Here is a 10,770-nt window from a genome sequence, read left to right as displayed (position 1 = left end):
ACCAATATTACTACCACTGGAATAACACACCAGAATCTCTGAACAAATTGCCAGCAGTCGAATTGCATTGTGGGTAATGCGGGTGGCAAGTATTAACATAGAAGAATGCGTTGAGTAAAAAAGGATGCTTCGATGTCTATAAAATAATTTAACTTTCCCTCTTTAGTTTCTTATTGCGATCAATGACTTTGCTTACTGATGATAGGATTATATCCGAGCAATTGTCTGACATGAAGAGAACATGAAATAAGAGTCAGATTCTACAAACAGTAGAACACCAGGTATGTTACACAACAAGTGCTTTATCTGCCTCTTATTTACAGCAACATTTATACAAACGTGAGACAGCACCCTGCAATAAAATCGCTAGAAGTCCTGAAAACTGAGACACTGCAAACTAAAAAAACAAACATTTTTTTATATTAAATCCTAATCTCTTCATCATTTTCTTCATTTACAATCTTTCATTCACGTCTGTGGCTCACTGATTCATCAAACTGATCAAAAGACACTGAGCTGGGGCGTAGGCACACCATTTCAACATGCCTAACAACATCAACAAACTAAATGAAGACGGGTAAATGCTCTTCTCTTAACTTTAACATTTGAAGAAAAAAAAAACTGTCCTCCATTAGGCGCCAAGAAAACATCTCTAGTTTTCACTTTCTTGTTTCATGAACCACATTATCTAACAGAACAAAGAGCCTTGGTTGAATACAAAACAGACAGCGATTATATCAAGTATTTTACACATTGCCGTTATTGTCACCTCAGTTTTTTGTTTATTGCATTAAAAAACTGGTGTGATAATAAAAAGCACACATGGATGAGTAGGTTAAATTACTTTCTGATCTTCCTGCATACAAAAATACATTAAATGTAATTCCAAGATTCAAAATATTCCCTATAGAGACAGATCTACACATACAATTGCACTTTCATTCCCTCTAAAGACCTACAGCAGCTGACATCAGAAAACATTTCTGAGAAACCCACAAAAGGATCTGAATGCTAAGTGAATTTATATTTTCTGATTGGTTTAACAACAGATTAAAGTAGGTGCCCACCAATATATCTCTATCTCACCTGCATGCAGTCAAACTCTCCATCATACAGAGGAAAGGAGTCGAAGGGAGCTACCAAGGAATCAGCTGGACAGGGGTGCAGATCAGCCAGCTGCATGCTGGGATGCTACAACGATCTGTTATTCTCCATTTCTTTCTCACAACGCACTATGTCGTAATATCAAGGACCTTTGAGAACAATCACTTCCTCCTACCCCCTGTTCTAATTTGCTCTTAGAGTGCCATTTTAAGGCCTTCTGACCAATAATATGATGGATTTGCTTCCAAGGGTGACAGCAGTGTGAGACGCATCGATCACTTAATGTAATTGCAGCCGGAGAGCGCATGAAGATCCAGGCTTTTTCTTTTTTTACACTAAGTGATGGTCCAAAAATCACAGGCAGAAAAGGCGAGAGCCCTCCCTCCCCTCCTCCCCCTCGCCAGGGGGGATACGGGGGAGCATAGCTGAACGAGTCAGACCCCAGAAACGAGGTGGAGTCAAGTCCTTCTTGGTGGCTGTGAACTTCCAACCCATGTGAGATCCGCAGGTTCGGCACTGAGCGATTGTCCAGGCGTACCTGAGGGCAAAAGAGGAGGACATTTTATTAAAGATCCCCTTCAGACATGTTTTAAGATATAAAAACATCCGTTTGAAAGTTTTATCCACAAGTGATCCCATTACAGGATGGTCTCTAATTTATTTTATATTTGCTATTAAAATGCCACCCGTTACAAACAGCTAATACTGGTACTTACTGTATGTGTCATTCAGAAGTAATCTAGCTAGTGATGAAGAGCAGTATACAGTTTTACATTATAATTGATTATGGAACAATTAAATAAAATTATTTATACAAAATTTGTTACAAATACTTTGTGATGGTATTTTATAGATGTAATAAGCCACTAAAGGCACAGTGTACCATGATTTCACAGCCTCTCATAGCTTACTAATTACACTAAATTCGCACACGTGAATTTAGTTCAGTTTAATCCTTTAATCGTGAATATCTAATAGTCTATACCAGTGGCACAAATTCACAGTATCTTCTCAGATTGCTGTTATGGATGTAGTATGTGTTTTATTAGAGGAGATTTGATTGATGCAGAGAGCCTCTGGGAGGTATCACGCTCTTGCTGCTCTCTACAAAAAGCTGGCGTCATAAAAATGACCTCAGATCACTAACAAGAGATGCCCCACTGATAAAAATAATAAAAAAATGGTAATATTGATTATGATGCCACACAGAAAGGCCAAAGGTTTCTAATTCAAGGCACTGGACAGCATCACAATACAGTTAGAGCAAATATGGTATTAAAGCATGACTCTCGGTGCAATGGGTCACATTTATAAAGATGCATTAATGAAAGCACTGAAAGGCACAATGAGGGTTCAGAGTCAGTCTAATCACTGTGTGCATTAGGTGTCATATCAGTTAATAGTCCGAGGGAGGAGTGAGAGCTAAATGCAATATAGCAAGTCAGTCACCCTGGAAACCAGCTGTGCAGTGTGGACGGCCTGCCGACAAGGTTGAGGTTGTTGGCTTTGTAGACAGTCAGGGTTTCATGGACATAACCATGAGGGTTTACGTATGCAGCCATGGGTCCATACAGAGACAAGCTGCAGGGAGAGGACAGGCAGGAGGAATACGTTATCAGCAGTAAATATGACTTCAGTTTATGGTTCAGCCAAAAATCAGAACGTACTTTTTATCAGTGGCTTGAAATGAGTCCAGTGTGGTCGGTGTGTAGTAATTAGAGAAATACAACACAGAAACTACAAAGCTAAGACTAGAGGATGGAAAATGTTGTTTTCAACTTCAAGTTCTATAAGATAATTATTTAACCCCACAGGTCCTCGCAGACAATAAAATCACACAAAGAGACATTTTGAGTTAGTTACTCGAGTAGCAATTTCCTTCCTCCACTTAATGTTCGGGTTCTAAATTGATACATATTTAAGTAGTTGTTTGTCAGAGGAAGAGTCTAATTTCAGGAATAAAAATTAAGAACATAATCATTCATTCTCTCAGATTATCTGGATGTCCTCAGACAAAACAGCTAATGCACTTTTCTTATAAAAGTAGAGTGAAGGTCTGGACAGTTTCATTAGTGGTTCTGTGTTTGACTCTTGGATAAACACATTAACTGTCACACATCAAAGACAGTTATAGAAATTACATTACATAACAGTGTGTGAGTGTGTGTGTGTGTGTGTGTGTGTGTGTGTGTGTGTGTGTGTGTGTGTGTGTGTGTGTGTGTGTGTGTGCATTAGAATTGTGAGTGTGCAGGAACAGAGCAGGGCCACTTACAGTATGTTCACCATGTAACCGCAGACCTTATGCAATTTCCGCACAGACACTCAAATCAACGTTGACTTGTTGACGTGTTAATAATTGGAGGTTGGAGGTTAATACAAAATGACAAAAAATAAAAAAAGATTATGATGGGAGCAGTTTTGTACCACCACGTTTTAATGTGTTTTTGTACATTAACCACAACTGCTGCAGGGAAGCACTTGTTTTTTTTCTATGAAAAGTAAATGCAGCCTAACATTTAACATTTCTGTTTTTCAGTTAAATAAATGCAAATGCAACCTGTTAACATGTTAATAGCATTAAGGGTAAAAGTAGGAGCAATTTTCTCGCTTTCTAAGAACTATAATTGACAGCAAAGACAAACATTTAGCATGTTTTCTCTTATGGACGATTGAAAGTCCAATGTTCATAATAAAACTGTTGTTCCAGTTGTTTTTGGGGTTTTCCTACACAGATTATTTTAGATTTGCAGCTAAGCATTATGTCTCACTGAAGAACTTCCACACAGACAGCATGAAGTTACCGTTTGTCCCACTGTGTGCGCAACGTAAAACATTTGTGAGACAGATTGGCCGGTCAGTCTCAGCTGACAACCGTCTGCTTTCAACAGGTGGCCAATCTACCAGTGCATCTCAATAAAAAACCTCTTCAAAGACAGATATTTGTGTCTCTAGGTGTTAAAAAATCTTAAAGCTATTTATACTGCTCAGACATTTTCAGTCAGGTGAACAAAGTGCAACATCACATGTAATATTCACAGTGATGAATCATCTCTGATAATTTGTATAAACACAGTGCTGAAAAGCATTTGTAATAACCGAGTTACAACATGTAAAAGTACTGTGTCCTCACCTGAAGATCTCGTTTTTTGTGGTGATTTCTGTGTCCTGGCACTGCTTACAGCACAGTGATGTGCACTGAGGAGAGGAGATAATAAAGTGTTAAAACTATCTCTACATATCAGATGTTCTCAACGCAACGTGCTCTTATTGTTTTGGCTATAATAATCGACCCCATCCTTTATGCTTCCACAAGAGTAAGTAGCTGGATGACATGAGTTTAGGTCAGCAGCGTGCGACCAGCGATACTCGCTCCATTAAGAAGGATAATTATCCTAAATCAGACAGGAGGGAAAGAACAGATAAATAATCGGGCACATCACAAAAGCACTTTACAGATCCGGAAGCCGCTTTACAGTTTCTGGTAATACAGGAGTACTAAGCGCTTGTGTGTGTTTGTGTGTCTGAACAGCTTAATGTCTGGTGATAAGGTTAGAGTGACATGGGCCTTCCTCACCCAGGATTATTTGTCATTTTTGCCAATTTTGCACATTATGCATAATAAGATGATCAATTAAAGCTTATGATGTTAGTTGTCAAAAAGGTAAATTCCAACATAGCGCACCAAGAAGAACCACATTTAAACGACATGAGACCAAAACCCTCAAAGTTGGAATTCACAATCGGGTGTTTAGATTTAGAAATTTATAAAAGCAAAACTAACATTAAGCCTAAATATCCATCAATAACCATTCACTGCTATGTTGCTGTTTTGTTAGTAAATATTCCACCAAAAAGAAATGCCTCTTACAGGTGAAATGTGACGCACGGCTAATCTATACTGCATGTTTACTACGGATCTGTTCAAATCAAAAGTTAGAGCAATACAATTAAACTGTGTTTGCTTGCACTCAGTTATTTCTAAACAGTTTACTTTGGACTGAGATATCGCAGCTACAGCCCCTGACAGCTCCAGAACATCAGGGGGAAAAACAGACACAGCGTGTGCAGAACGACACCAGCAGGAACACCAGATCTTATCACATGATGTCTGCAGGGACAGAGGGGACAGGCTGAGGTGGTCGGGCAGGAATGAGGGGGTCAGCGTCGACCGTTCCTTACCCGGTCCATGATGTCCAGCTCACAGCGAAGTCTCTGGATGGCACTGCCGATCTTCAGCAGCTGAAGCCGCAGAGCGTCGTCTATGGGCAAACAGGCCGCCACTCTGTAGGAGAAGTCTGACGGAAACCAGACAGAAAGGAGAAGAGAGGGATGAAAGGAAGAGACACAAACAAAGAGACGCATGTGCTCATGTGTGGATGTGTCTGCCATCCGTCTGTAACACACTGAACAGAAGCTGACCTACGGCGTTCTTAGGGAGGGAGTCATCCTTTAAATTCTCGTCCCATTCATGGAGCTGTTTCTTCACTCTGTTCATGAGCAGCTCCTGTGAGGGGAGGCACAGTGGGCAGAGAAAACCTGGTTTATATTCATTCCTTTGAGATGTTTGTATAAAGTATGGAAGAAAGTCCAAGTAGTGAAAACTGTCTGCAGTACTCACAGAGTCGTAGAGTCCGTAGACCCAGGGTGGCCATGGCGTCAGACTGGCACAGCTAAACTTCCTCTGTGATGAAAAACAGACGCATCATTAACTAATTTAATCTTCATACAATGTACCTAGTTCTTAACTTCTCACATTGTGATTACCGACATACCGAAAGTATGTGGACACAGAAACTTCATACTCTTATACGCCAATGTCCCTGTGCACAACGTAACATCTTGTAAGTCCCATGTTTGGAAGCACACTATTGTCTTAAATATTATACTTTGTTGTAACATTAAGATTTGCTTCAACTGTGGGAAAAGAGCCCAAGACAAATCTATGAGACAGTGCCAGAACAGAAAATGTACGCAAAATGCTAAAACTAAATCGATGTTTGGTCAATCAAAAGCTGAAAAACTCACTTTGGACTCCGGGTATCAAGGATGGACATTTTCACTATTTTCTGATGTTTTATAGTCCAATCAATTGATCATGTAATTGAGAAAATCAATAATAGCACTAATCGCTATAACAGGAGTTTTTGGCTTATTCTGTCTTCAAAACTTTCGTTTCCTTGTAATGGACAATAACGTGATTCTTGGTAATTAAGAGCAAAAGCTGTTGAATATTATAGCTGCACATATGTACGGTGTTTGTGTGTTTCACCTGCTGGTAGTTATTCCACCAGCGTGAGGCCTGTTTGCAGCTCTGAGTCGGGGGTTTGGAGGAGGGGTGCATGTGGAGCCTGGAGAGGGGTGTTAGCTGCACGGCAGAGAGGGGATCTGGAAGGATTCTTTCAGGAAGGATCTGTACTTTGGCTTGTCTGATCCTGAGGAGACAAACGAAGGGAGACAATAACATAGGTCTAAGAAAAAAAAAGTCAGGCAGGGAGAAAATGTGAACGAGAATAACAGAAGGAGAGTGAAACCTTGAAGATGAATAACAGATTAAACACACTGGTTGAATGCTTTTAGGTGTGTGTGACAGTATGTTTGTAAATCTGAGATGATCATAAAAAGGTGCCGTCTGTGAATTTTCTCTGTAAGCAGTAAGAAATATTCCTCCAACTGTTCCTTAATCACCCGAGATCCACTCAGTGAACTCCCTGGAGCTCAGACAAACACACATTCACTAAGCAACACCACATGAGCAATAAAACACCTTCAGGTGTAACCATGAACCAGAACACCGCCTAAAATGGCATGTAGTTCAATCCTGCCAAAAGATAATATGCAGAGTTTAATATTCAACTATTTAATTCTCAAACAGGAAGAACATCCACACAACTGCTGCCCTAATATGATGGCAGTGGCACTGAATTTCCCAAAATTTGTTTCTGCAGCATATTTAGCGATCCAAAAATCCAAAAGCAAGAGAAGTGTATTAAAAGAATCAAAATACGCTGTATAAATATTCAGTACATATATCCTCCGAGGGCACAACAGTATATTTGATTTAAGTTGGCAATAGATTCAATTCTATGCTTGCTGGGGTCACTTACAGTACAACAAAAGGTTAACAGGATTATGGCAACCAATTTATGTGCGTTACACAACAGCAACTAAAGAAAGAGGGAAATACGTCTGTATGAAGACCCAGTTTTATGGACAGTAAACTTCAATGACTTCCTGAACAGTGGAGGATGCAAGTAGACATGATCTACAGCACCACCACAACAGTTTAAAAGGCAGTGTTTCTCCATAGATGCTTCTGTCCTTTACTGTGCGCTCCAACGAGAGGAGGAGCAAAGAACAGGGCTTTGCATTTTCTCGTGACCCACACAGATGATTATAAATAAACTAGACCCTCTCCAGAGCGTGAAGCCTAAAAACTACAGCACAACCACAAGGAACTCGTCTTTAAAGAAAAAGTCACAGCTAAAACATCTTGTACAAGAACCTGACATTGTACATTTACAGTGGCAACTCCACTAATACAATCATTTTGAAGATCACTCTGAATAGTTAGTCTGCCCTCTAGCTGTGAACTATGAGAACACCACTTGAGTCATTTGAAAACAAACCAAAAAAACAGGCTGCAAGGAATGGCTGGAAAAACACTAATACACAGGCCACACTTTTTTAGAGATAATTTTCCAGGACATTTAGAGTGATGATCCAATTGGTTTGACGGGGATCTCGTCATACAGTGAAATTTTCCTCTGTGAATGTGGGATTTAAAACATATATGTGCTATAATTTATCTCCGAAGTAATCTCTTACATGCTTAGAAATTATGACACGTTGATCGTAGAATAACATAATAATAAAATCTACCACAGTTACCAGCCACCAGTGAGTTATATTTATATTTGAGGGTTATGTAACTTGCATAATTCAGAGTTTTTAGACCACTCATGTCATTCAACCTGCATGTGCTAACATGTGACATGACTAATGTTCACTGCGTTTCAGCAACGTAACAGAATGTTCAAAATACTTAAGTCCATAAACTATAATATAAAAGGTTAATATGAACAATACTAAGCCCTTTCAGATGGCAATGCTATGCGTTTTGGGGAGATCTGATAGATATCCTAGTAGTACATTAGAAAATAGGAGAATGATGGAATAACATTTCAATCATTTTTAAAGACATTTGACCATTTCCCAGTATTTTCCATTATGTCCTCTTCTTTGAGTAAATACTTATCACGTATGATAAACTGACACTACAAAATTTGAGTTCATTGTTTATACTGACTAAGAAAATCTGATATTTTCAATTTGTTGTGCTTGTACTCGAAATAAGAGAGTAATAATATTCAGCTTGTATTCCTGTTTGAATCAGTTCCTGCCAAGATGATTACGATTATAACTGTCAGTGTTCCTACAGACAACCACAGGCTCACTCCATGTGAGGACCACGACACGATGTTTATGTCTTTATTCATCGACCGCAGCTCTCATTGAAACGTGCAAAAGCATCTTGCCCTAACCTTTTGTTTATGAGGCAATTAAACTTACCCGTCTGCTTGAGTTCTTATCTCATGGACCTTGAATCTCTGCCTGCCTACAGCTTTCACTTTGACAGTTTCAATGCCATATTCCTGCTCTTCTCGGTATGCGTAGATTTCAGCTGTTGTCCCAAACTCTGCCTCCGACTCACCTGCATCACTGCTGAAACAGACAATAAAAACATTCAAATTAAAATCCAAAACAATTCTAAAGGGTATGCCCTGATTTAAAGTTGTACTTCTACACGGCTGGGGGACTGACATACAAAAACAATGGTAAAAACCCAGAAAAAACACAGGATCATATTTTCCATCAAGCAAATTAATGGATTTTTTTTTTTAGGACCTCGAAACAAGCCTGGTGGATGCCCAGATCTTTCAAATAGCATGCACCGTGTCAGATAATCCTCATAATATCATAAGGATTTTTATCTCAGACGTTAAAAAGCTCTTCAAGTGTCTCATAATAAAACATTACACAACAGTTTTCATATTCAAAAGTAGTCCTGACTAGTAAACCCTTAACTGATGTCTGCAGTCTTTTGCGACGCTTCTCACCTGTGTGCAAGCACAGCAAAGGTGCGGTCTTTCTGGATGACGCTCCGCATCATGCTGACCTCCTGGGGCCTGAAGAGCTGCAGAGGCAGCGTCTGACCCGGCACCAGCATCACAGCTGTGTGTGGCAGCACAGGGATGGTCTGACAGCTGTCGTCATCGTGGACTGTACGGCCGTGAAACTCCTCCATGTCTGAGCCCAGGTACTGCCACCACAGGGGTCAGAGTCAACACAACAACAGGGTCAACACAACAACAGAGTCAACACAACAACAGAGTCAACACAACAACAGCTGCAACAAACTAACTTTACAGCTCTGTGACTGGTTTTACAAAACACTGGGGAGGTGAACATGTGGAGAAAGAAAGCACCGGTGGAGTCACTCACAGAATGTGATGTGGGAAGACTGGGGTCAAAGTTGATGGCAGTGGGCTTCTCTGCATCCTCATTGTCTCGGTCTTCAGTCTCCATGTCGTCTTCCTCCTCCTCCTCTTCCTCGTTGTCTGTTATGGCACAGCAATCATAGAGGATCACAGTAAGGCGGGTTAGCTCTTTTAACATCTTCTCACTAAACAAGAGCTGCAGCTGTATCATCCTAACGAGTCACTCTGATGGTAAAAGATGAAGTGACAGCAGGGGCTCATTGAAATGTGTCAGCCGGGATGTGATGCCTGTCAGTGGCCTGCTGTGAACAAATGTGAGCTAGCTGTTAGCAGGGCGAACAGAGACCCGCTGCTCTGTTGAACCGCCGAGCAGCTCGACCACTCGTCCGGTGAACCTAACAGTTACCTGGTAAGATCTGTAACTGGTTCCCCATGTTGTCGTGAACGTTGTCCTCACCTCCACCCCTCTCGTCAGCCATATCCTTGTGTTTACAATGCGAACTCTTCTTCTACGGCGTCTTCAGTGTGCAGCGTCCAGACTGATCACGTGCGCCCTCTGGCGACGTGTCACGTGACTCGAAACTAGGCTCAATTATGCGAAATAAACGTTCTGTCATGATCCCATTTTAGCATCTCTATAATTGAATTGAATTGAATTGTTGTGGTACTACAGTCACTCTCACACCCTCCCTGTCTGATTACGACTTGAGTGTGTGTTTGTCTAATACATGGAATATCATTTATTTAATTTACATGGTACAAATTTGCAATACTCGACCATTTCAAGCTCCAATTGGCACCCATGTCCCTGTTTATGAGAAAATATCTGCTCTCACTGAGACACGTTATGATTACCGAATCCATTAAGTGTAAAGTAACTATAAACACATTCATCTTTAAGCACTGGTACAATTTCGAGATACTTGTACTTTTCGTTGAGTATTTCCATCTGCAGAGGCAAGTATTGTTCTGTTTATTCCAATTCTTTTATATGACAGATTTAAGTTAGCCACAGCTACAGTTACTTTGCAGATTGGAGGCCGTTCTGCTTGAGTTGCACTACCAACTGGCATTTTATTTTTAACACAAACGCGACACAATTGTATATACTGCGAATTTATACACGTGTGTAACACATGTATGCTGTTGGTGTCCCGTGCTACAACAG

General features: G+C 40.4%; 1 protein-coding gene across 2 annotated transcripts; it reads right to left on the bottom strand.

Annotated features, from left to right (window-relative positions):
* Positions 1 to 1,427: 1,427 nt before the first annotated feature.
* crbn (cereblon) lies at positions 1,428 to 10,153 on the bottom strand. Of its 2 annotated transcripts, none has more exons than XM_054616960.1 (11): positions 10,009 to 10,153; positions 9,607 to 9,722; positions 9,222 to 9,424; positions 8,674 to 8,826; positions 6,374 to 6,536; positions 5,723 to 5,785; positions 5,524 to 5,608; positions 5,284 to 5,399; positions 4,235 to 4,299; positions 2,554 to 2,685; positions 1,428 to 1,642 (listed from the first exon to the last, which is right to left on the bottom strand). In XM_054616960.1, the coding sequence occupies exons 1-11, from the start codon at positions 10,079 to 10,081 to the stop codon at positions 1,459 to 1,461; spliced, it is 1,353 nt and encodes a 450-aa protein (XP_054472935.1). In that variant the 5' UTR covers positions 10,082 to 10,153; the 3' UTR covers positions 1,428 to 1,458. The 2 variants fall into 2 exon arrangements, with proteins under 2 accessions (XP_054472935.1, XP_054472936.1); XM_054616961.1 differs by having other exon boundaries at positions 8,674 to 8,823.
* Between the last annotated feature and the right edge of the window lie 617 nt (positions 10,154 to 10,770).

Source organism: Anoplopoma fimbria, chromosome 17, assembly GCF_027596085.1.
Source record: "Anoplopoma fimbria isolate UVic2021 breed Golden Eagle Sablefish chromosome 17, Afim_UVic_2022, whole genome shotgun sequence".
In the NCBI taxonomy this organism is placed as follows: Eukaryota; Metazoa; Chordata; class Actinopteri; order Perciformes; family Anoplopomatidae; genus Anoplopoma; species Anoplopoma fimbria.
This window is presented reverse-complemented; position numbering and strand designations above follow the sequence as displayed.

Excerpts from the sequence above, each read along its gene's own strand:
- crbn (XM_054616960.1), bottom strand. The coding sequence starts at position 10,081 with ATGGCTGACGAGAGGGGTGGAGGTGAGGACAACGTTCACGACAACATG. Across the intron at positions 8,827-9,221 it reads TTTGCTGTGCTTGCACACAG|CAGTGATGCAGGTGAGTCGG; the intron begins GTGAGAAGCGTC and ends TGTCTGTTTCAG. Across the intron at positions 1,643-2,553 it reads CTGCACAGCTGGTTTCCAGG|GTACGCCTGGACAATCGCTC; the intron begins GTGACTGACTTG and ends TTTTGCCCTCAG.